General features: G+C 43.7%; 1 protein-coding gene across 1 annotated transcript in view; it reads right to left on the bottom strand.

Annotated features, from left to right (window-relative positions):
- Positions 1-6,735: 6,735 nt before the first annotated feature.
- The window catches only part of zbtb16a (zinc finger and BTB domain containing 16a), a 99,631-nt gene continuing 80,470 nt past the window's right edge, over positions 6,736-25,896 (bottom strand). Inside the window, exons 5-7 of the mRNA XM_058415122.1 lie at positions 17,182-17,352; positions 13,282-13,449; positions 6,736-11,033 (exon numbers count right to left, since the gene is read on the bottom strand). Of these exons, the coding sequence (XP_058271105.1) occupies positions 10,804-11,033; positions 13,282-13,449; positions 17,182-17,352 (569 nt within the window). The 3' untranslated portion in view covers positions 6,736-10,803. The remainder of the gene's footprint in view (positions 11,034-13,281; positions 13,450-17,181; positions 17,353-25,896) is intronic.

Genomic DNA, 25,896 nt, shown 5'->3' with positions numbered 1-25,896 from the left:
CACACACACACACACCCGACGTTACTACACACACACACACGCACCCGACGTTACTACACACACACACACCCCCGACGTTACTACACCCACGCACCCGCCGTTACTACACACACACACACACCCGACGTTACTACACACACACACACACGCACCCGACGTTACTACACACACACACACACGCACCCGACGTTACTACACACACACACGCACCCGACGTTACTACACACACACACACGCACCCTGACGTTACTACACACACAAACACGCACCCGACGTTACTACACACACACACACACCCGACGTTACTACACACACACACACACACACACACCCGACGTTACTACACACACACACACACACCCGACGTTACTACACACACACCCGACGTTACTACACACACACACACACACCCGACGTTACTACACACACACACACACCCGACGTTACTACACACACACACCTGACGTTACTACACACACACACACCCGACGTTACTACACACACACACACACCTGACGTTACTACACACACACACCTGACATTAATACACACACACCCGACGTTACTACACACACACACACCGACGAGCGTCACTACACACACACACACACCCGACGTTACTACACACACACACACCCGACGTTACTACACACACACACACCCGACGTTACTACACACACACACACACCCGACGTTACTACACACACACACACCCGACGTTACTACACACACACACACCCGACGTTACTACACACACACACACCCGACGTTACTACACACACACACACACACCACGTTACACACACACACACACCCGACGTTACTACACACACACACACCCGACGTTACTACACACACACACACCCGACGTTACTACACACACACACACACACCCGACGTTACTACACACACACACACCCGACGTTACTACACACACACACACACACACACCCGACGTTACTACACACACACACACACCCGACGTTACTACACACACACACACACACCCGACGTTACTACACACACACACACACACACCCGACGTTACTACACACACACACACACACACCCGACGTTACTACACACACACACACACACACCCGACGTTACTACACACACACACACCCGACGTTACTACACACACACACACACACCCGACGTTACTACACACACACACACACACACAAGCATTACTACACACACACACACCCGACGTTACTACACACACACACCGACGTTACTACACACACACACCCGACGTTACTACACACACACACCCGACGTTACTACACACACAAACACACACCCGACATTACTACACACACACACACACAAACACACCCGACGTTACTACACACACACACACACCCGACGTTACTACACACACACCCGACGTTACTACACACACACACACACACACCCGACGTTACTACACACACACACCCGACGTTACTACACACACACACACACACCCGACGTTACTACACACACACACACACACACCCGACGTTACTACACACACACACACCCGACGTTACTACACACACACACACACACCCGACGTTACTACACACACACACCCGACGTTACTACACACACACACCCGACGTTACTACACACACACACCCGACGTTACTACACACACACACACACCCGACGTTACTACACACACACACACACACACCCGACGTTACTACACACACACACACACCCGACGTTACTACACACACACACACACACCCGACGTTACTACACACACACACACGCACCCGACGTTACTACACACACACACACACGCACCCGACGTTACTACACACACACACACACCCGACGTTACTACACACACACACACGCACCCGACGTTACTACACACACACACCCGACGTTACTACACACACACACACACCCGACGTTACTACACACACAAACACACACCCGACGTTACTACACACACACACACACACACCCGACGTTACTACACACACAAACACACACCCGACGTTACTACACACACACACACGCACCCGACGTTACTACACACACACACACACACGACGTTCCTACACACACACACACACACCCGACGTTACTACACACACAAACACACACCCGACATTACTACACACACACACACACACACCCGACGTTACTACACACACAGACACCCGACGTTACTACACACACACACACACACCCGACGTTACTACACACACACACACCCGACGTTACTACACACACACACACACACCCGACGTTACTACACACACACACACCCGACGTTACTACACACACACACACACACACCCGACGTTACTACACACACACACACCCGACGTTACTACACACACACACACCCGACGTTACTACACACACACACACCCGACGTTACTACACACACACACACACACCCGACGTTACTACACACACACACCCGACGTTACTACACACACACACACGACAGCGTTACTACACACACACACACGCACACCCGACGTTACTACACACACACACCCTGACGTTACTACACACACACACACACCCGACGTTACTACACACACACACACACCCGACGTTACACACACACACACACCCGACGTTACTACACACACACACACACCCGACGTTACTACACACACACACACACCCGACATTAATACACACACACCTGACGTTACTACACACACACACACACACCCGACGTTACTACACACACACACACCCGACGTTACTACACACACACACACACACACGACGTTACTACACACACACACACACACACACACCCGACGTTACTACACACACACACCCGACGTTACTACACACACACACACACACACCCGACGTTACTACACACACACACACCCGACGTTACTACACACACACACCCGACGTTACTACACACACACACACACCCGACGTTACTACACACACACACACACACACACCCGACGTTACTACACACACACACACACCCGACGTTACTACACACACACACACCCGACGTTACTACACACACACACACCCGACGTTACTACACACACACACCCGACGTTACTACACACACACACACCCGATGTTACTACACACACACACACACCTGACGTTACTACACACACACACACCTGACATTAATACACACACACCCGACGTTACTACACACACACCCGACGTTACTACACACACACACACACACCTGACGTTACTACACACACACACACACCTGACATTAATACACACACACCCGACGTTACTACACACACACCCGACGTTACTACACACACACACCCGACGTTACTACACACACACACACACACCCGACGTTACTACACACACACACACACACACACCCGACGTTACTACACACACAAACACGCACCCGACGTTACTACACACACACACACGCACCCGACGTTACTACACACACACACTGACCGTTACTACACACACGCACCCGACGTTACTACACACACACACACGCACCCGACGTTACTACACACACACACACGCACCCGACGTTACTACACACACACACACGCACCCGACGTTACTACACACACACACACGCACCCGACGTTACTACACACACACACACACGCACCCGACGTTACTACACACACACACACGCACCCGACGTTACTACACACACACACACGCACCCGACGTTACTACACACACACACACACGCACCCGACGTTACTACACACACACACACACGCACCCGACGTTACTACACACACACACACACACACACCCGACGTTACTACACACACAAACACACACCCGACGTTACTACACACACACACACGCACCCGACGTTACTACACACACACACACGCACCCGACGTTACTACACACACACACACACGCACCCGACGTTACTACACACACACACACACGCACCCGACGTTACTACACACACACACACACCCGACGTTACTGCACACACACACACACGCACCCGACGTTACTACACACACACACACACGCACCCGACGTTACTACACACACACACACGCACCCGACGTTACTACACACACACACACGCACCCGACGTTACTACACACACACACACGCACCCGACGTTACTACACACACACACACACGCACCCGACGTTACTACACACACACACACCCGACGTTACTACACACACACACACCCGACCTCACTACACACACACACACACACACGCACCCGACGTTACTACACACACACACACCCGACGTTACTACACACACACACACACGCACCCGACGTTACTACACACACACACACACGCACCCGACGTTACTACACACACACACACACACGCACCCGACGTTACTACACACACACACACACGCACCCGACGTTACTACACACACACACACACACACACCTGACGTTACTACACACACAAACACGCACCCGACGTTACTACACACACACACACACGCACCCGACGTTACTACACACACACACACGCACCCACCTGACGTTACTACACACACACACACCCGACGTTACTACACACACACACACACCCGACGTTACCACACACACACACACCCGACGTTACTACACACACACACACCCGACGTTACTACACACACACACACACACACCTGACGTTACTACACACACACACACCTGACATTAATACACACACACCTGACGTTACTACACACACACACACCTGACATTAACACACACACACCCGACGTTACTACACACACACACCCGACGTTACTACACACACACACACACCCGACGTTACTACACACACACCCGACGTTACCACACACACACCCGACGTTACTACACACACACACACCCGACGTTACTACACACACACACACCCGACGTTACCACACACACACCCGACGTTACTACACACACACACACCCGACGTTACTACACACACACCCGACGTTACTACACACACACACACCCGACGTTACCACACACACCCGACGTTACCACACACACACACACCCGACGTTACCACACACACACACACCCGACGTTACTACACACACACACACCCGACGTTACTACACACACCCGACGTTACCACACACACACACCCGACGTTACTACACACACACCCGACATTACCACACACACACCCGACGTTACCACACACACACCCGACGTTACTACACACACACACACCCGACGTTACTACACACACCCGACGTTACTACACACACACACACCCGACGTTACTACACACACCCGACGTTACCACACACACACACCCGACGTTACTACACACACACCCGACGTTACTACACACACACCCGACGTTACTACACACACACCCGACGTTACCACACACACACCCGACGTTACTACACACACACCCGACGTTACTACACACACACACACACACCCGACGTTACTACACACACACACACACACACCCGACGTTACTACACACACACACACACCTGACATTAATACACACACACCTGACGTTACTACACACACCTGATGTTACTACACACACACACACACACCTGGCATTACTACACACACACCTGGCATTACTACACACACACCTGACGTTACTACACACACACACACACACCTGACGTTACTACACACACCCAACGTTACTACACACACACCCGATGTTACTACACACACCTGACATTAATACACACACACCTGACATTAATACACACACATCTGACGTTACTACACACACACACACACACCTGACGTTACTACACACACACACACCTGACATTAATACACACACACCTGACGTTACTACACACACACACACCTGACATTAACACACACCTGACATTACTACACACACCTGATGTTACTACACACACACACACACCTGACGTTACTACACACACACACACCTGACGTTACTACACACACACACCTGACATTAATACACACACCTGACGTTACTACACACACCTGGCATTACTACACACACACACCTGACGTTACTACACACACACCTGACGTTAACACACACACACCTGATGTTAATACACACACACCTGACGTTACTACACACACACCTGACGTTAACACACACACACCTGATGTTAATACACACACCTGGCATTACTACACACACACCTGACGTTAACACACACACACCTGATGTTAATACACACACCTGGCATTACTACACACACACCTGACGTTAATACACACCCAACGTTACTACACACACACACACACACACACACACACACACACGACGTTAAGACACAGACACCTGACATTACTACATACACACTACACTGAGTTCATCAACACCTTCTGACCAGTTAGAATTGACCAGCGGTCTGTGTGTAGGAAATTGGATTATTATACAAAATAAAATGCTTATCAACAGTTAAGAGAAAATATACAAATATTACTGTCAAATTGAACTTGGAAAGAAAATGAGCTTTTTTGTTACTTGGCCTTATGGTCAGATAAACTCATCAAGCACCTTGTGTTAAATGATATTAAGGCCTATTAGATTTAATAAACAGGTAAAGACATTAAAAAATCCACACAGACTTAAGTCCACTTTTTATTTTTTTTCTAACTGCAGATTTAAGGAATACAACTGAACATTGTTATTGGATGAGACTCATAAATAAAAATACAAAAACAAAACAAAAAATCACTACAAAACCATCTACCGTTAGTATTATGTAAAAAAAAAAATTTCACTATTAAAGGCACACGATTTACTGAGTAACAACATTGAGAAGAAAACCTGCAGCATTAAATCTCTTTAATCTCTTTTTTATTTTTTTTCCACACTCCATCAGAGAACACTGAAATGTTACAAAGAGATGTGTCTGATCCTACCAGGAAAGAAAACTACATCAGAAACCGATGCCGATATCCGTAGCACAATTGCCAGAAAGTGGTGCTACAAAAATAGCATGTGGCCGGAAAAAGACAAAAGGACCTTTTGCAAAGCTGAATGCAAATTAATTACTATTTTTTTTATTTTATTTTTTTACAATTGACAACAGAAAAAAAATAATTGGGCACCTTCTAAGATTAGGCTAAGATTAGGTGCTGAGGTAGACGTAACTAGAACAATTCAAAATAATTATAAAAACACTATTTTTTAGTACAAAGCAACTGGACTGGCACTTGTGCTGTCACAATAAGAAAAAACAAACAAACAGATAAGCCGGAAAATGGGATAAAGTAAAGGTGGAAAATGGGGGTTATAGAGAGAGAGAGAGAGAGAGAGAGAGAGAGAGACAGAGAGAGAGACAGAAAGAGACAGAAAGAGAGAGAGAGACAGAGAGAGAGATAAAGGGTGAATTAAAGAAACACTTGGTTACATAGAAAAGCTCTGTTGCGCTTGGTCCGAAAGGGCGATTGGTCCTCAGTGCTAATTTAAAAAAAAGAAAAAAAAGAAAAAAAAAGGGGTCTTGGTGCTTCCAACAATTTCATCTAGACCTCGATGGCACATGCATCAACACGGCGTGAAATGTCTACTCTTGCTAAAACACCATACGCAAACATAGTGAGCCAAACTCCAGGGATGCCAGGATGACACTGTCTCTTTACATGCACTGATAATATAAGTACTCCAACCAAAATAACAGTGATGTCCAGCTGGGGCAGTCACATCAGTGTACAAAAACACACCATCATCAGCTTTACTCAGCAAAACCTGCTGCTGATATTAAAACGATTGAAGAAACTGCCAAAATTTTTGACTTAAAAAAAAAAAATCTCTTGAGATAAATGCACATTTCATTCCAAAGAATGTTTACCTTTTTTTTTTAATCTTTGTGTACAAAATACAATAGCTATGCAGAATCGGATATTTAGTCACTAATGAAAAACAGATCCTATAATGATCCAATAGCTTTTCCCACATGGTTAATTTTTTAACCAACAAGCAGCCACAGTGTGATCGCAGTGGCATCCCTGGAGCTCTAGAGACACCGAGTAAGTTTTGAAAAATACAGAAACGAAGCAGATATCGATGGACAATTTGAACAATTTCATTTAGGCACAAATATTACAGAAACATCAGAGTAACATCGAGGGAAGAACTAGATCAATGCCAATATCTTTTAATCTTATAGAGAGAAAAGTGGCATAGAACATTAAGATTTGATTAGTGCATTCGACACTAACAGGATCTCTCTCTCTCACTCACACACACACACACACACATACATTTATATACTCGTACTCCATGGGAAGTAAATAAAAGAAGGTATAGAGGACAGTGACACTAGTGTGTGGCTTAATATCTGTTATCGTTGCCCAATATGAAACTCTTTTAATCCGCCATCGCACTTCCATTGAGCTACTTAGGCTTGCTTTAAATCTCAGAAGGGGAGAAAGTTCCCCCAAACTCACAGTGTTTTCCAGAATACTACAAGACACAAGACAGGTATATTACTCAAACCCCACCCCTGTCCCACCCTGCCCCATATCTCCCTGCCCCTATTTTCAGTCACTTCAAGTAACAAAAAACAATATATTGGCAACATTGATTGTTTGAAATCGTGAAGTACGATTTGTGTGTAATTGATCATTGGCATCACAATACATTTCTCTCTTTTTTTTGTTATAGTTACAAAGCAGACATTTGTGGCTGATTTAGTCCTTCACCTACAATGTACCGACATCCAGAAAAGCAACACTGAACCACAACAACGTTCACACACTTATGTCCAACATTACCAAAGAGGAGCAAGGCAAAAAAGTCCAACCAGAGAAGAACAATGTAAAAAAAATGAAGAAAAGAACAAACTACAAATATTTGCCCTGCTGAAACCTCAACAAATGGAAAGGGGACCAACACTCCATACAAAAATATCACAATTTTATATATCAAATGGCCTTTGTTGGCTCTTGCTCAGGACTACACTCATATAAAGAAACGTTGATCGACAGGATATCATTTTTTTTTCCTTTTTTCATCCTCGATTACCACTTGCAGTCCCAATTGTCCAACGCACAATGCACAGCTGCATATGACCTGTTCTTAGCGGTTCAGGCTTTGTGAACCATCTTTTTTTTTCACATTACAAAACTACAATTCTATTCACATATTTTCAAGTTTAATGCTTTTTTTTTTTACTTTAAGAACTACACTCCATTGATTCAATACATACCTCATAGATCAACTCTTACCCCAAGCTTAAGGCTGAAAAATCTCTTTTCTGCTCTTAAAGAAAAGGTCTGGTGGGGTGTGTGTGTTCGGGGTGGGGGGGTGGGGGGTGGGGGGTCAGAGCAAATAAACGCTTATTTTTTCCACATTATCCATCATTAACACATCTGGCCCTTTACATGTCACTTCCAAATCTCAACAGACGGAAAGCATGAGATGAAAAGTTCAAACACAAAAAATGTGCTTCTGCCAGGAAAAAAACAAAAAACAAAACTTAGAGGTAGCTTACAAAAAAATGACCAAACCCACAAGCTCTTAAACAAGCAGGGTTAATAAAAAAAAAAAAAATACCAAGTTTGGTAACAATAACACAATAATAATCTCTCATCACCGTGGCACATCGTTTTTCACATCTCCTCTGCAAAACATAGCAGGCAGACATCACATGTGCATGTAATCAAATATACATACACACAAAAAAGAAGAAACAGAAGAAAAATTAAAACACAAGCACATGAGGTCACAAAAAAATACGAGGTAATTCAAGCACAATGTGCTAACAAATCAAGGTAACATAGGAAATACAGACATAGCAAAGGAACAAAACCATACAAAGAGTTGATCTATTCTTTCATGGTAGCCCTCTGGGCTGGACAGACCAGGCAGGCCTCATACCTCCCAAATGTGAAATCTGCTTTCACTCTTCTCTCAGATATGTGGAGACCAGTCCTGTACATCACAGTGCCCTTTAGTGTCCAAGCCACTGGCAAAAGCAGCTTTAGTCATTATTTTGGTCTCTATATCAGAATATACACAGTTGATTAGATTCTAGTGCGCTCCTTAATGTAATGTACTGCTGAATCCTGTTTTGAAGCTGATTATTTTGTGTTAAACTGATTTCCTGTTATGTGAAAAGAAACTAAATGAGTAATAAATGAAGCAAAAAATGTCCAGTTAATATTAAATGAAAACATACAGCAGAAGAATGGTGTAATGTTGCACTCGATTATGTTGAAGCAAAAAAAAATAAATCAAACAGAAATTGTCATCGTAATATGTGCAATGAAGCTATGACAGGCTATGATGCAGAGACAGAGATTATGTTGAGAAAAGTGAAATGGCATTTATGAATAGCTGGTTTGTATGCTGGTTCAGCCAATAAACCCTTAATGAATGTCAATCAAGCAAGAAGGCTCTACCCACCAAGGAGCTGTGGTACATCAATAAAAATCCTCTTTACAAATCCATAAACAGTACCATCAGACAATGACCTGCTGTACTATAAATCAGATGTGAAGACATCTTCCTGGCAGATGGAAGTGCCTGCAACACCTCCTGGTATGTCTGTGAAGTTAATGGGGTCAGATCTTAGCTATTAACCAGGGGATAACCAGGAGTAATTATTAGAATACTTGATTTCGAGGATCTCTGGCTGATCCAGAGCAGAATCCTGAATGAGTAGAGCAGACTTCCTGTTTGAGTCACGACACCACCACAACACAACAGAACACAATACTACAACATGACAACGCCACCATACTTAAGTACATTATTTTTCCTCGTCCTGTCTTTCGACTTGCCCAGCCCTGCTGCCGAAAATGTAAACATTCCCCCCTTTTTGCTTCCTCCGTGTATTCCATCCTTATGCTCTCCCACCCCCGATCCTAATCCCTACTCGACCCTATGCAGGGCTCAGCCTCAATTACACGTAGCACAGGTACAGATAGGTCTTCTCGATCCTCCAATCTGGCGGGATGTCCTCTGGCTTGTGACCCTTCATGTGCTTCTGCATGGTGGACAAGCTGGGGCAATACTCCAGGCAGATGGTGCACTGGTAGGGCGAGGCGCCGTTGTGGGTGCGCAGATGTTTGATCATGGCCGAGTAGTCCCTCGAGCGCTGGTGACACAGCTTGCACTCGAAAGGCTTCTCACCTGCGAGGGGGAAAATGGAAGACGTGGTCAGAGTGCCCAAGGACAGACAAACTTACCAAAGGTCTGGCCGAGAACTAAAATGAAACCTAGACAGTCAAGAATATACCTCAATCGGTGGTTGAACAGAATGTAATCTGCTAAATAAAGGACTTTCAAAAGAATGAAAATGAAACCCCACAGTGTGAGGGTGTGAGCAATCAGAGCATTAGCAGTGGAATAACGGTATTATGTTTAGTCTGGTCGGTCAAATGGATCAGAATCAGAAGACACTTTATTAGCCAACAGAGCACTGAAGTGTGGACTGAATTTCATTGCTTAAACAAGGATGTCTAAATCCATTTCTTCACCAGAGCATTGGGAAAAATAAATGGAGCTTAAAATAGACTTCACTTCACTTACCGTGTGCTCAGAAGTTTTAGAAGCTCCAGTAACAAAAATAAAGAGAACTCCCAGAATTAGCTAGCTTAGCGTAACCTGCACAGTGTCTCATGATGGGAGATAAAAGAACTGTAAAGAAGGAAGTAGGCACTAACTGTGCTTATGTAGTCTGTTTATTCAGTTGATTTTTTAAATCTATGTACAATGATTTCATCCTGTAATATTTCTATCATAAAAAGCTGACATTTTGAAAGAAGCAGGATCACGACCTGCTGGATTCCCGTCAGGGTGTAGAGAAACATTAACCCCTAAAATCAACGACTAATATTTCAAATTTTCATGTTTTTCTTATGTAAACACCTCTGTGTTATACCTTACATAAAATTTGGCCACCATTAAATCTATTAATATTATTTTATGAACATTACTGAAAATGTGTTCTCTCTTTTGCCATCTTGTGAATGCTTCACACCTGCAGCTCTTTTTGTTGCGTCTGATGGGATCGCAGTACTCAAGCAAGGGGCAAATAAACATTATGGCAGACAAAAACAAGCCTGTTTATATCTACCACAGATTTATTATGAACGTGTTTAATAAATAGAATATCAATAGCCAAAAGATCTGCATCATGAGCAGAATTTCATTTTAAAACAATTTAATAGTTTAAAAGTTTTGAACTCGACAGAAAACTTATTTAACAACCACAATGGAAACTTTACTCTAAATCATCTAAATGTTGAACTTTAGACAATTTTGCTGGAGAGCAGTGAGACAAGGTGAAGGGCAAACCCTGCTCCTGTATTGGGTCACCCTGGTGGAACTCTAATCACCAAGTTGTTTGCTTGTGTCTTTTCCCTTGCTGACAGTAGACTACACTAACCCTGACCCAGATGGTTGGAGCAATGTCACATCCATCTATGCAACAGCCCTAATGAGACAGTCATTAAAGCTGTAGGCAGGCGTGTGCATGTGGTCAGTGTACTTTAACCACACTGTAAACAGGGCGGCCTCAGATAACCAGGCAATAATGAATTGCAAATGGAGCTCAGCTATTGATCGGTCATTGACAGCACAGGGGTTGCTGATGTCGATGCTTCATCAAGCGGCTCCCTTTTGTGCACACCAGCCTTTGACTGTGAGCTTGTCACAGCTCTTGTTATCTCAGACGCACTCTGTTCGCCGCCAAGGCCCTACCGTGACAAAAAAGCCAATTATTTGACAGGCTGCCTTGATAGTGTGGCTTAACAGGAGTCTTACCGAGCGGCAGAGGGGAGGAGAAGGCCTGGACGTAGCAGAGAGGCCTGGCCGGTCCGCTACTGCCCTAATCCCCTCAACATGAGGTGAGCTAACTGCCAGCAAGGGAAATGCTCTGCCCTTCAGTGATGGCCATATAGAACACTAAGACTGTGGAATCAATCAAGCGTCCCCTTTAAGATGTCAGGTTTCTTTAAGTAGAGCTGATGCAAAAGCACCGAAATCTCGAAGTGGAAAGAAAATGCAGACTTAAAAGCATACGTTTATCACATCAGAATCACGACCTGTTCGTTTTCCCACCTCAGACCAAAAGGATCTGATCCGGAAGAGTGTGGAGAAACCTTGATACCTGAATCAAATGTACACAATTTTCCTTGTAGCTCAAAAGGTATGAAAAGTTTGCTCCTTTAGTTTTCCACTTGAGCTACAAGCCTATTGTTATTTCTTAGTTACATTGTCCTTGTAGCTCCAGGGCAAAACTAAACAAACAAGCATCGGAGATCAAAAACATGTCTTGGATGATGGACTACTTACTGGAATATGAGGAAAATTGTGTAAATCCCTTAAAAAATAATTTAAGATTAAGGCCTACGTAGCTAAATGTGTTGAGACGTACCTGTGTGCACACGGTAGTGGGTCTCCAGCTGGTGTTTCAGGCTGAACTTCTTGCCACAGCCATTACATTCATAGGGCTTCTCTCCGGTGTGGATGCGCTTGTGGCCCTTCAGCGTGCTCTCATCACGGAAGCAGCTTCCACAGAACTCGCACTCGTATGGATGGTCCCCTGCCACACAGACATGGTGCAGAGTTAACTGTTAAATTATATTGTATATGAAGCAGAATACCTAAACCATTTGCTATAAAATAATTTATAATCCACAGTGCTGGGCAAAGGAGGAGAGACTCCCCTGCTGACACCTGACTCCTTTTCAAGGCTTTTTTTTGGACTCCTAAGCACCATATTAAAGAGATTTTTCGAGCCAATATCGCCCTTGGTTTGCTCACTGGGGGTTTCAGGCTCTGATGTCTGTAAAGCTGTTTTGAGAAAGTCTTTATTGTGAACGTGCCACAAAAATCCATTCCATTTTGTATGTTCTATTCTATTTTATTAAATTCATTCAGTTCCCTTTACATTTTCTTATATTTCATTCCATGACACTGTGTTACAGTACAAATCTACGAAATTCCATTCTACTTCATTCCATTCCGTTTTCATTTTTTTCCGTTTTATTCTATTCTCCTCTCTATACTGTTCTGTTGTATTTTACTCCATTGTTGGTTTGTGTGTTGTCACACTCTTCACGTTTCTAATTGTAATCACTATATTTCTGGCCCATATAAGAGTCAGTGATCAAAATAATATAACTGTAACTGGATTTGGCTGAGGATCAACTACTACTGAATTGTCAACCATCATCACCTACACGGAGATGGCACCAAGTGTGACAAAACAACATCTCATTTACAATTCATCACCCTCTCCTTACAGGCCAAGTTTCATCACAACATTCTCAGCGCCTAGGCGTGCATGTAATGGATATTCACATGTCAATAATCTGGGATATTACGATATGCGAGGGCGCACCGTCTTGCCCTTTGCTAATTGCTTTCCTGTGCCTGACTGCCAGCCGCTCATATATCATTCTGGGCCTGTACAGATGCGCGACGCTGCCAGGCGTGTAATGTTCTCGATTAATGCATTTCGCTACGGCACCGAAGGTTTAAGTCCTCGCGAATGACCTACGTGTTTCATTATCTGGCTGTCCGAGTGCCACCGTGCCGAGGAATAAATTGCATTTCTCGTTATGTACTGTCATGCTCGGCCTCTCGCCGCTCCTGTTACGAGACAATGTCAATTTCCTCAGGCAGGTTAGGAGAGTGACGCACCTAAACGCTTGGCACATTGTACATTCGCCCGGCTATTTGGGCTGAAATGTCACTACTTCTCTGTTCGGTGGAATATGCTAGTCTAATGGGAACAGAAAGAATAACAGAAAAGAATGAGAGTCGAGCACAGGAAAAAACAAAGAAGGGTGGTAGGGAACAAAATCAATAAAAGTGACAGTCTTTATTTGTCTGCATGAAGTTATCTGTGCCTCATGCTGTAAGACATTCTGCTCTTTCTAGTGTCTCTGCCGCAGCACAGGGTGCAATCCATCATGGTCTGCGCCGAAGCTCTAGCACGCGACAGGAATAGTAATCCCACCAAATTCACCTGCCTTTAATTGTGACTAAGCCCACGCCTCAGTCAAAGGCATCTGTGCCGAGCCCAGAGGATGCTCCTCGCTCTCGGCAACGCAGAGTTAAATTCGGTGGCTCGCTTCTATGATCAGTACAAGCATCTTTAATCTTTATTTGACAGAATAATTGGTGACAGCTCGCACTTGACACTACAGGGCACAAATTCATATATCCAACACAAAGCATTATTTTGAGCTGCCGGCGTCGTGTAAATTCAGCACAGCGCTGCTGTAGACACGAGTCGAACTGCTTATCAAATTTCGCTGCGATTCGGGGGGCTTGGCACGGCTTAGCTTTGTTAGGAATACATTAAGCTTGGAGGCAGTAAAGATACGAGGCGATAGATCAAGATGCTGCCATCAGCGTCTGTTGCTGTGTTTCTGCGACATGGAAAGCCATCAGGCGCAGACAGAAGAGTCTGGGTGGAGGGGGCATCAGGGAAGCTTGGGGGCTGCCACCTGCGTCCTCGTGCCTACAGGGGGGCATGTGGCACGCTGCTGTACCTGGCAGGGGCACGTGGGTGACGCCTGCAGCCCGGCATGGCCGAGGCTCGCGGCCCAGTTCATTATGCGCTAAGCGGCGTAAATCAGGGATCCATCACTGCCAGTGCCTCGGCTGGCCCGCGCCATCAAACACAGCTGCGAACACAAAACACCCACCGCAGATGGAAAATGGGCGCCGAATAAAACACAGGCGCGGCAACAACAACGGAATATTAACGAGGCCCAGCCGGCAGCGGGAGTCTGCGTGGGGAGGGACTGAGGGAGCAGCCATGATGATTAACCCATAATGTATGCCAGCAGTTGCTCACACTGTATGGGAGAGTGCATTCAGCAGTAATCCTGGAGGTATTTTGTGTCCTTTGCAGTGAGAAGAAGTGCACATCACATAAGAAAATCATACAAGTCTCTCACGTAGCAGATATGCTGATCTACACTCCCATATTGGGAATATATCAAAGTCATGGGAATAGATCAGATACTAAATTTCAATCAGTTTTCCGTTTGAGGAACCATTTGTCTCTGAAAGACGATCATTATCACCACACAGAATATTAATGGAATCCCGAGTAGGGGTTAATTATTGGTAAAGCAGTGTGCGTGTCTGCTCCTAAAGCTGAACATCAGTGTGTTTTTACACCAGTGATCCCTTCTGTAGCATGAGAAAAATATGAATGAGATTAAGATGATCAAAGGAAGACTAAATGAGAGCACTGGCTCTTTTACTCCTCTTTAAAAAAAAAAAACAAAAAAAAAAACCAGGAACTTATTTTTGGCGCTTTTTGCCTGGGCCAATTGCATTTTTTTTCTTTTTAAATCCCTTGACAAAAGCTCCCACATCACATTAAGCGGGCGCTTGTGACGGCTCATTGTAATTTAATACACGCCTACAGAGAATTGGGTTCAAAGAAGCGCGACGAGACGCTGCATCTCTCCCTCTTCCCTCCCTGTGTCTCTCGTCTCTGTAGCGGAGGAGGGCTGCTGACATTTATGCGCACTGGGGGGAGCGTCGGTGCGTCGTGTCCGATGCAGCGTCCGGCGCAGATGAGCGAGCTACGGTACTGCACCCGAAATAAGGGCCGGGTCGGCGTAAACAGACGGGCTCGGCTCATCTCGCCACCTTCGCTTCAAATATTTATCCCAGGCGCGGTAGCCTGGAGGAGCTCTGACACACCAGCCTGTTATTTAAGGTCATAGACTGAAAGGTGGTGGTGGTGGTGGTGGTGGTGGGGGGGGTTTCGAGGGAAAATGGGATTCGCGTAATGGAGGCTGTTCCCTGAGTCACCTCATCTGCTCGGTTGCACGTCAGGCCATATGAGAGTGGGATGGGCCTCGTGGACCGCACACGCACCGAATAACAGCGCTGTCACAAGCCATCACAGTGCAGGGCCCTTCACTAAATGATCTGTCAATTCAGCCTGCTATATTCCAACAGCGGCTTAGCGCCTGATCGGGACAAGAGCGTTCAAATACCACACACTACAGTGTGGCTCCAGCAGCCAGACTACACTCAGATAAATACACAGGGTACCGTTACGTGACGGAAAATATCTTGAAAGCATCAGCCTCAAGAGTGGAAAGAAGTGGAGGGATTACAAATTCAGTATGTTTACAAGTCAACCCATCAAAGCAACCTGACTATTTGGGCCATTCTATAAACTAGGGTGCATGCGCATTTTTTCTTTATTTATTTGATTTTGGCAAAGCTCACGGAACATCTGGATTGTAAATCAGCAACTCCTTTTGCACAAGCAGAGTGAAACTCGAGGTTTTACCTGTATGGGAGCGAAGATGGCGTTTGAGTGCAGTGTGGCTCGGGAAGGTGCGATTGCACTCGCTGCAGATATAGCTGCGGACCCCGGCGTGGACCTCCATGTGCTGCTGCAGGGCCGTCTGGGTTTGGAAGCGCTTCCCACACAGCAGACAGAAGATGGCCATGTCTGATCCTAAAGAGAGAAAGAAACCAGAGAGCTATAAAACTAGTGCATTTGCACAAAATGAGTTATTCATGCATAATACTGTACTATTGGTGTGTCTGAGCGCATCCCTGTCATTGTTTATTTAAGGAAAATGTTGCAAATTTGAGAATGAGAATAATTGTGTTCTGAAAACTTTTTTTTCCTAGAGCATGAACATTTCTAAAAAATATGGAAATTATTTTTGTAGATATTAACAGTCCCAACATTATAGGAACAGCCACCCATTAAAGCATTTAGAGAATTTTCTGCCAGTTAGTTCACAAGTTAACTGGTTAAGACATAGCATTTCTTAATATGGAGAGACTCCTAGAAGTACTTTTTTTTACCAGTTACAATCAATTTACCAATAATAATTTAATAAACACATCTAAGGGAAATGTTGATACTGTTTTGGCTTTTCATGGTGGCTCAACACTTCATCTAAAACTCTTTACATTATTTTCCTTTAACTCGTCACTGTCTGCATCGACAGAACACTCTCTGTTAACTAGAATTAAGTAATCAGAATAAAAATCAAATATACACCTTCAGAAGGTAGGCCCAGCTGTTTGCTTCAGTCTATAAAGACACAAATAGGCAGGTTCTCCTGCCTCTCACACTCTCTGACACAAACACACACACCACAGACTTTTTCAATTACCAGTCTCTAGAAAACTCTGGGGAAAGAGGGAGTGTTTTGCGCTCGGCTTCTATTTCATCAGTCAATAATGCATCTTTGGGGCAAAGCTGCCACTAATTTAAAAATCTATGAGGAGCCTCAGAGTCGTGTTCATAAACGTGGATCAATCAGTGAGAAAGAGACAGAAAATGATGGAGCGACAGACAGAGAGAGAGAGAGAAAGAGAAAAAGAAACAGGACCGGAGCGAGCAATGTTCTTAAATCTTAGACTGTGCGGCTGAATTGCTGTTTCTCTGCAAATAAATACTGACAAGGCTTCCTGCTGGCTCTCTGGCTGTCCAAGTCGCTCTCTGCTGTCTCTCCCTCTCTCTCTCCCCTATTTTGCCGCTTCCTGCTCTTTATTTATCAATGAAAAAAGGGGGCCATTGACTGGAGATGATTGCGGCGGGAGCCCCAGCAGCATCGGGAGGTTTGGAAGAGGAGCTGAAGGACAGGCAGCACTCTCTAATGTCTTCCGGGGCTGCTTCAGGACACAGTGCGCTCTGATTCATTCTGAAAGTCTAAAAAATGCAAACACTTGAGCTATAGGAGCAGGAAGATGAAAGATGGAGAGACAGGGGAAGTGACAGTTTAACACAGGGAGGGAGGGCAGCGGTGGCAGGAATGCAAGAGGTTAGATCTGGATTCTGGTCTTTGACCTCAAGGACACAAAGATCTGAACAGGTCAGGGGACACGTTTGCTTTTTAAATTCCCCATCTCTCTCGAACTAACAGTGTGTGAGGGTTGATTAGGATAATTATACCTTTTCTCCTTCAGATCTTAGCCATGATCAGACTATAGTGCCATCGTGGCTAAAATTATAGGTTTAAGACAATGTCGCAATCTGAAGCAAGGTAGAAAGCAATGACCATTTTTTCTGTTGAATGACTAGGTAGGGCATTTGTATTCATAACCAGCGTGGTTCATATCCAGTGTGTGTGTGTGTGTGTGTGTATTACACATCTACGCAGCAGACAGACTGCCCTTTCACCCCAGTACCTAAACATATCCTGCGTGTAATTAAGTAGTGGCACAATAACCTACATTCATTCACTTTAAGAGGTCTTAGTGGAAAATCTGCCTCAACAAACAGAGGAAACTACCAGGTTTTACACACATATACAATGAAGCTTCCTTCAATCAATACAGGCTTCAATCATGTATGGCTTCAAATACAGACAGATCTACAGTGAAGCCAGGGACGACCCTTTTGTTTTAAATTAAAAGGACAGTCAGTATTATGTGTTAAATATATCTGGAGGCAAACACTAAAGATGGAAATATGGACAGTACTTTAATTCTATTTTCAGTCACATAGCTGTGCAGTACACATTCATGCAGGTCAATATGAACGATTAATATTACATAAAATATTTACAGATTTTGTACTCCTTTTAGTGTTAAAGATCTTTGATTTAAGAACAAAAATAATGACAATAATGATGGAGAAAATGTATTTAACAGAAATCTACAGAATGGTCTGTAAATATTATATTAATTATATTGAACTTTAATATTGACCTGCATAAGTATGCATGGCTGGTTGAAGGAAAATGGAATGAATGTACTGTACATTTTGCTATGATTAGTGTTTGCCTTCAAATAACTAACAATAAGCTCTGAATGGCCATTTGTGTGAAAACATACGGGTCAGTGACTCTGTACAGAAGTGAACGCAACGGGAAATGTGCATTAAACATGACGTCAGTGTCGCTGATGATTTGTCGTAATCTAACAAATAAAAAAAAATATTCAAACAAGCATGTAAGGGAACATTTGTGTCAAAGATAAATTAATCACACAGGACACTAACAGGATAAATGTTTAATGTAGACACTTCAAGGGTTATCTGGTTTGTCCCTATGTGGGAACCCTTAGGTTCCAAGTAGAACCCTAGATAAAGAAAACGACCTTTTTGTAAAAAGGAATCCATAAAAGTAGAAATAATCCTCTGAATTCGTTGAAACACTGGGGACTAAAGTCATATTTAGGATGTATCTCCAGCTTGTGTCCAGTGTTCGGTCTCAAACATACAGTGCTCAGTGTAAATGAGTACACCCCCTTTGAAAAGTAACATTTTAAGGGTTATCTCAATGAACACAAAAACAATCTCCAAAATGTTGACCAGACTAAGTTTTATATAACATCTGTTTAAGTAAGGTTAATAATATAACTTTGAGAACAAAATTTTCAGTTTTACTCAAATTAGGGTGATGCAAAAATGAGTACACCCCACTTCCGTCTTCCACGGAAGCTAACACCTCGACAGGAACGTCTTCTGATGAGAAGGGTTGAAGAAAATCGGCATGAGAGTTCACTGCAGTTATCTAAAGAAGTAGAAAGCCAGACTGGGGTGAGTGTTTCCTGTGACACAGTACAGCGTACACTGCAGAGGAATGGCATGCATGGGTGCTGTCCACCAAAGAAGCCTCTCCTAAAACCCAGGCACAAAAAAGCCCACCTAGAGTTTGCCAGGGCCCATGCTGACAAAGATGAAGACTACTGGGACTCTATACTCTGGAGTGATGAGACAAAGATAAATGTTTTTGGAATTGATGGCTTCAAAACTGTATGGAGTCACAAAGGTGAGGAATACAAAGAAAAATGCATGGTGCCTACAGTGAAACATGGTGGTGGCAGCGTCCTTATGCGGGGCTGCATGAGTGCTGCTGGTGTCAGGCAGCTGCATTTCATTGATCATGAATTCACAGATGTTCTGCTTTATACAGAAAGAGAAGATGCGACCATCACTCCGTGCCCTTGGTCATTGTGCACTTTTCCAACATGACAATGATCCTAAACACACAACTAAGGCCACTGTTGGATTTCTGAAGAAGAACAGGGTGAAAGTGATTCAGTGGCCAAGTATGTCTCCTGATCTGAACCCAATCGAACACCTATGGGAAATTCTGAAGAGACAAGTTGAGCATCACTCTCCATCCAGCATCCAGTCTCTAAAAGAGGTCGTTCTTGAAGAATGGAAAAAAGATAGTTGTTGCAAAATGTCGCCAACATGTTCATTCCATGCCTAGAAGACTTTTGCTGTCATTAAAAAATCATGGAGACCATACAAAGTAGTAGATGTAGTAGTAAAACTGAAAAATGTGTAATCTAAGTTATATTATTAACCTTACTTGCATGTTCTAAGTTAAACAGATGTTATATTAAACTTAGTCTTGTCAACATTTTGGAAATTGTTTTTGTGTTCATTGAGATACTGTTTAAAATGGTACTTTTTAAAGGGGGTGTACTCAATTACACTGAGCACTGTATGCTCTGAAACCACCACCACACTGACAAACATATCAGATGAATGAAAAATACAATAAAAACATATTAATACTAGTTCAGCTACACTTCACATGCTATGAGCTATGCCACACTAGAGCTTTTGCTGTAGTAGATCAAGAGCCTTCCACATGTAACGTGGCATTTTTTGTCGGTGTTGTAGTTATTTATACAGCTGTTGATGCTCAACATCCTTATTATTGAGTTGGAGCGTTCCCAGAAAAGCTCTGAAACTGACATGATGCTGTGGTCGTGGGTGTCAGGTGCACCAGCGGTGGCCCACTTCCATGTTGCATGAGGCAGAGGGTAGCTGCCAAATCTGCACAGCAACAGACGGGCTACAGTCAGTAATAGTGCTCTTACACAGTGAGGAACTAAAATAAGGTCCATTCAGAGAAAACAGCTCCTGAATGAAAAATAACTGCCACTCGTCCCATGTATCTTCAGAAGTAACACTACAGAGGCAAGTGAACATGCCAGCAAGAATTCTCACCAATTACTCCACTGATCATGTTTTCTTGTTTTTTTTAATCAATCTGTGATAGAGAATAGGGGTGCTTTTAACAGCTAAAATACTTTCAGTGCAGTGAGAAAAAAAATAGGGAAAGAGCAAAAGGCAGTTGATAAAGCACCCATGAAAAAGGAAGTGTGATGTCCATCTGCCTGGTGTTAGCTGGAATTAAGTGTTCCAGTGTGAGAAGTTAGGAGAGACAGGAGAAAATGGACTGGCTCTGTGTAGCCAAGGAACAGAGGGGAAAGAGAGAGAGAGAGAGAGAGAGAGAGAGAGAGAAAGACAGCCACCTTTATTACAGTGTAAAATTGAGTCGGACAAAGTGGCACCTGGACGGAGGAGTGCTTTGCCTGCTGCTGCCTGAGTTTTGGCATAATTTACCTCCACTCATGTGTCTATTTGTAAGGGTCTCTTAGCTCTACTTTCACTGTTAAGTTAATGGGCCTGGAGAGCCACTGGCTGTTACTTAACGATGGCTGCACCGTGCCGTTCAGGCACAGCAGCGGAGACATTACATGCGCGCACACACACACACACACACACACACACACACACACACACACACACACACACACAGAGAATAAATAGAATATGCCTGCTTTGTTTGTGTGATCTATAGTCTGCAGTCAAGGCTATGGCGAAAATTAAACAGGCAGAAAAAAAAAACAATGCACTGATTAAATTGAAACATGCGAAGTGGGGACGGGAATGGAGGCGCTCCGTCTGTCAACGCGATGGGGGAAGAGGCGCCATGAGGCCGCGTGTGTCATTGGAAAGCCAGTGAGACTGTAGTCAATTAGCTTGTTTTTCATTTCGGCGGTGTTGATGGAAAACAAACTCCTGCTGCTCTGTCTGTCACCCCAGCAGTGGGGTGCGATGTCACCTGTTGCTCAATGAAGATCTCCCCATGATGGCGCCGGCGGAGAGGCACGCTGCTGCTCGGCTCTGTTCCATAGCAAAATCGTAGACGGCAGAATACGCTGCTGGGGACAAAGATACTGCCGTGATGCAGTCTAGATCATGTGTGATGGAACGGCTATTGGTATGTGTACCCACTGTACAAGAGTATTAGTGTACATTATAACAGGAGTATTTAACTAAACTTCACAAGGACACTGTTATATAATAAACTTCCTGCTTTAAAAGGTCTGGATAAGCAAGTCACATGATTTCATTTACTTTAAGGGACATATAATAAGAGATATAATAACATTGATGTGAGTCTGACAGACTTCAGTAGTGAAAGTATCTCAGTACAAATCTTTCCCATAAGTACATCCCCAATTAAACGTTATTTAAAGGACAAAAACAAACAACTTTTCTGTCAGTTCATCGAGTCAGTGTGTTAGTTTGCCAATCAGACCATTTACAATCATTTAAATAAAAAAATCTACGCAAATAAATCGCTCCCGTTTCTTGATGAATGACATGATATGCAAAAAAAAGTCACACTGTTCCTCTTTCAAACTGTTCTTTTAACAGCATGCGTGAATAACAATAATTTTATGTTCGTATTCAATGAACCATATGAAGCCGAGCGCCTTATGAAGCTGTGATGCAATGAACATTCGTCGTTAAGTCTGTAAAGCAAACAGAGAAATAATATGACAGAGTACGAGACGATCCTGAGCGTGGTAGAGGACAAGGCTGTCTGGCTGCATGCTTCCGGCTCATGTAAACTGTTGCTGTGTGGTATGCATGCTGCTCTGGGAGTGTCCGGCCTGAACAGCAGGAGGAGGTGAGGGGTCATGGGGCAGCTGCAAGGGCCAAGTCTGGTGTGGAGGAGGTGGGTGCTTGGGGGCACAGGGGGTTTTGGCAGCCTCACTGAGCTTTGAGAACAATGGGGATGCAGGAGGCCATACAATACAGCTGACCTGCTGCCAAAACTCCACCTCAATGGACACACAGGAGCATGTGGTAGAGGAATAAAACTCCAAGTTCACCAATTCACAAATTTATACCACCACCATTTACCACAACTGGCATATCATAAGAACCATAAGAATCGCATTTTAATGATTTTATTAAAGTACGTGTCTTTATTATAATTTAAAGGTATAGATGAACACACTTTGGGTCCAGTCAGGCATTCACTTTGCTCAAAGCTGCTCGATTCAGTGCTTGAGTTTTGAGGACAGAGTGCACATCTTATGCATTTGCTGAAGCCTTCATTTATTCAGTAACTCAATACTCAATAAAAGCTAACACCTTGGGGTTCTTGTGCCTTTGCCACAAATTGACCAACCTGACCAATCGGAGAGAGATAAAACTCACGCATAGAAACACATACAGCCCGTCTGTTTCTTCTCTCCACCTTCCTACCGTTTTCATCTGTAACTGTGCTCACCATGTAACACACCAGCTTGTTAGTGTGCTAGTGTTATTCAGTGTACGTTACTTATAAACAACCCTGCTTTTAAAAGTCAGATTCAGAAAAAAGAAATTTAGATGTTTATACTAGTTCTGCTCTTACTGTACTTAACATTGCTCTCCTGTTCCAAAAATACCTTTAATGCAGTTTTTGGCTTCATTGAAGCTTTTTTCTTCCAGCATTTTGGCACTTTAAGGATGGCTATTTGTGCTAGAGTTACTAAAAATACTCTGCACAAAGATGAAGCAGTCTGAGGTAATTCTACAGTAATGCTAACTTCATACAAGTGAATTCAACTGGAAGGAAGTCATAAGGCTTTAGTATAGACCAACAAATGATCATTTACACACACTACATACAGTATTATACTGTGATGAACAGTAGCAGTAATAACGTACAGCATACCCAGTATACCAATATACAATTCAAACTATATGTTTATACTGTATGAGCTCGATCTATGTACAACAAACACACATAATATTATATTTATATATATACACATATACATAGCTCTGGAAAAAAATAAGAGACCACTGCAAAATCAAATAATCAGTTTCTTGTGTTTTCTTCTCCCAGGTTCATGTATTGGTGAGATGAAGAGTTTTGTTTGATTTTTTGTGAACTACTGACAATATTTCTACTAAATTCTAAATATAACTATTGTTATTTAGAGTGTATATTTAAAGGAAATGACATCACATCAAAATAACCCAAGATCATGCAGTATTACAGAGCTTTAATAACTCAAATAAAACAAAATGCAAATCATTTGTAAACAGATTGTGTTAATGCTTTGTCTAAATAACATTAAGAGATCAGTATTTGGTGGAATAACCCCGATCTGCATGGGTTTTAGCTCCATGATCTCCTCCAGTTTCTCACATTGCTTTGCTTGATGGTTTGTGATCATCCATCTTCCTCTTGATGACATTCCAGAGGTTTTCAATAGGGTTCAAATCTGGAGATTGGGCAGTGGTACTTATTTTTTTCCAAAGCTGTAATATATATATATATATATATATAAAATGTATAACATATCCTTCTTCAGTGAATAATGTACAGTAGTTACTGGCAACCTGCTGAGGTGTAAGAACAATAAAACTCTGCTGTTATAAGGAAATAATTGATTAACTCAGCTTCATCACACTACCCCTTTGTTGATAAATTTCCCAGAACAGCATTCCCCCCAAGTGTTTTATAGTAGTATAGTATTCTACTATATAGGTATGTCTATTTGAACACAGCCAGTATCTGAGAGTGAGAGAGAGAAGTCAGAGAGGCACACAGCAATAAAAAGAGACAAGACAGGCAGAAGGAAGGATGAAGAGACATTTCATGAATCTCTATGACAGGACACTAGAGGCAGCTGAGGAGTCAACAGGTACAAACTGTTCCAGCGGCGTTGTGTGTGTGTGTTAATGTGATGAGTCTACCGCCTCACAGTGACCAGCTTATTCGCTCACTCACCGGGGCTAACACCTAATGAGGCCAGACTACAGGAGAACCACACGTCTATGTAATCCTGCCAAGTGTCTGGATATAATGTGGTATTAGAGTTGCCTCTGGCTGGAGAGAGCTGGTCTGACAGCTCCGCTCAACATTACAAAGCACACGACAGTAGCGATTGCAGCCTTAATGCATTCAAAATGCATTTCTCTGACAAGAAAAGCAAAAAGAGG

The sequence above is a fragment of the Hemibagrus wyckioides genome, linkage group LG18, assembly GCF_019097595.1.
Source record: "Hemibagrus wyckioides isolate EC202008001 linkage group LG18, SWU_Hwy_1.0, whole genome shotgun sequence".
Taxonomy (NCBI): Eukaryota; Metazoa; Chordata; class Actinopteri; order Siluriformes; family Bagridae; genus Hemibagrus; species Hemibagrus wyckioides.
This window is presented reverse-complemented; position numbering and strand designations above follow the sequence as displayed.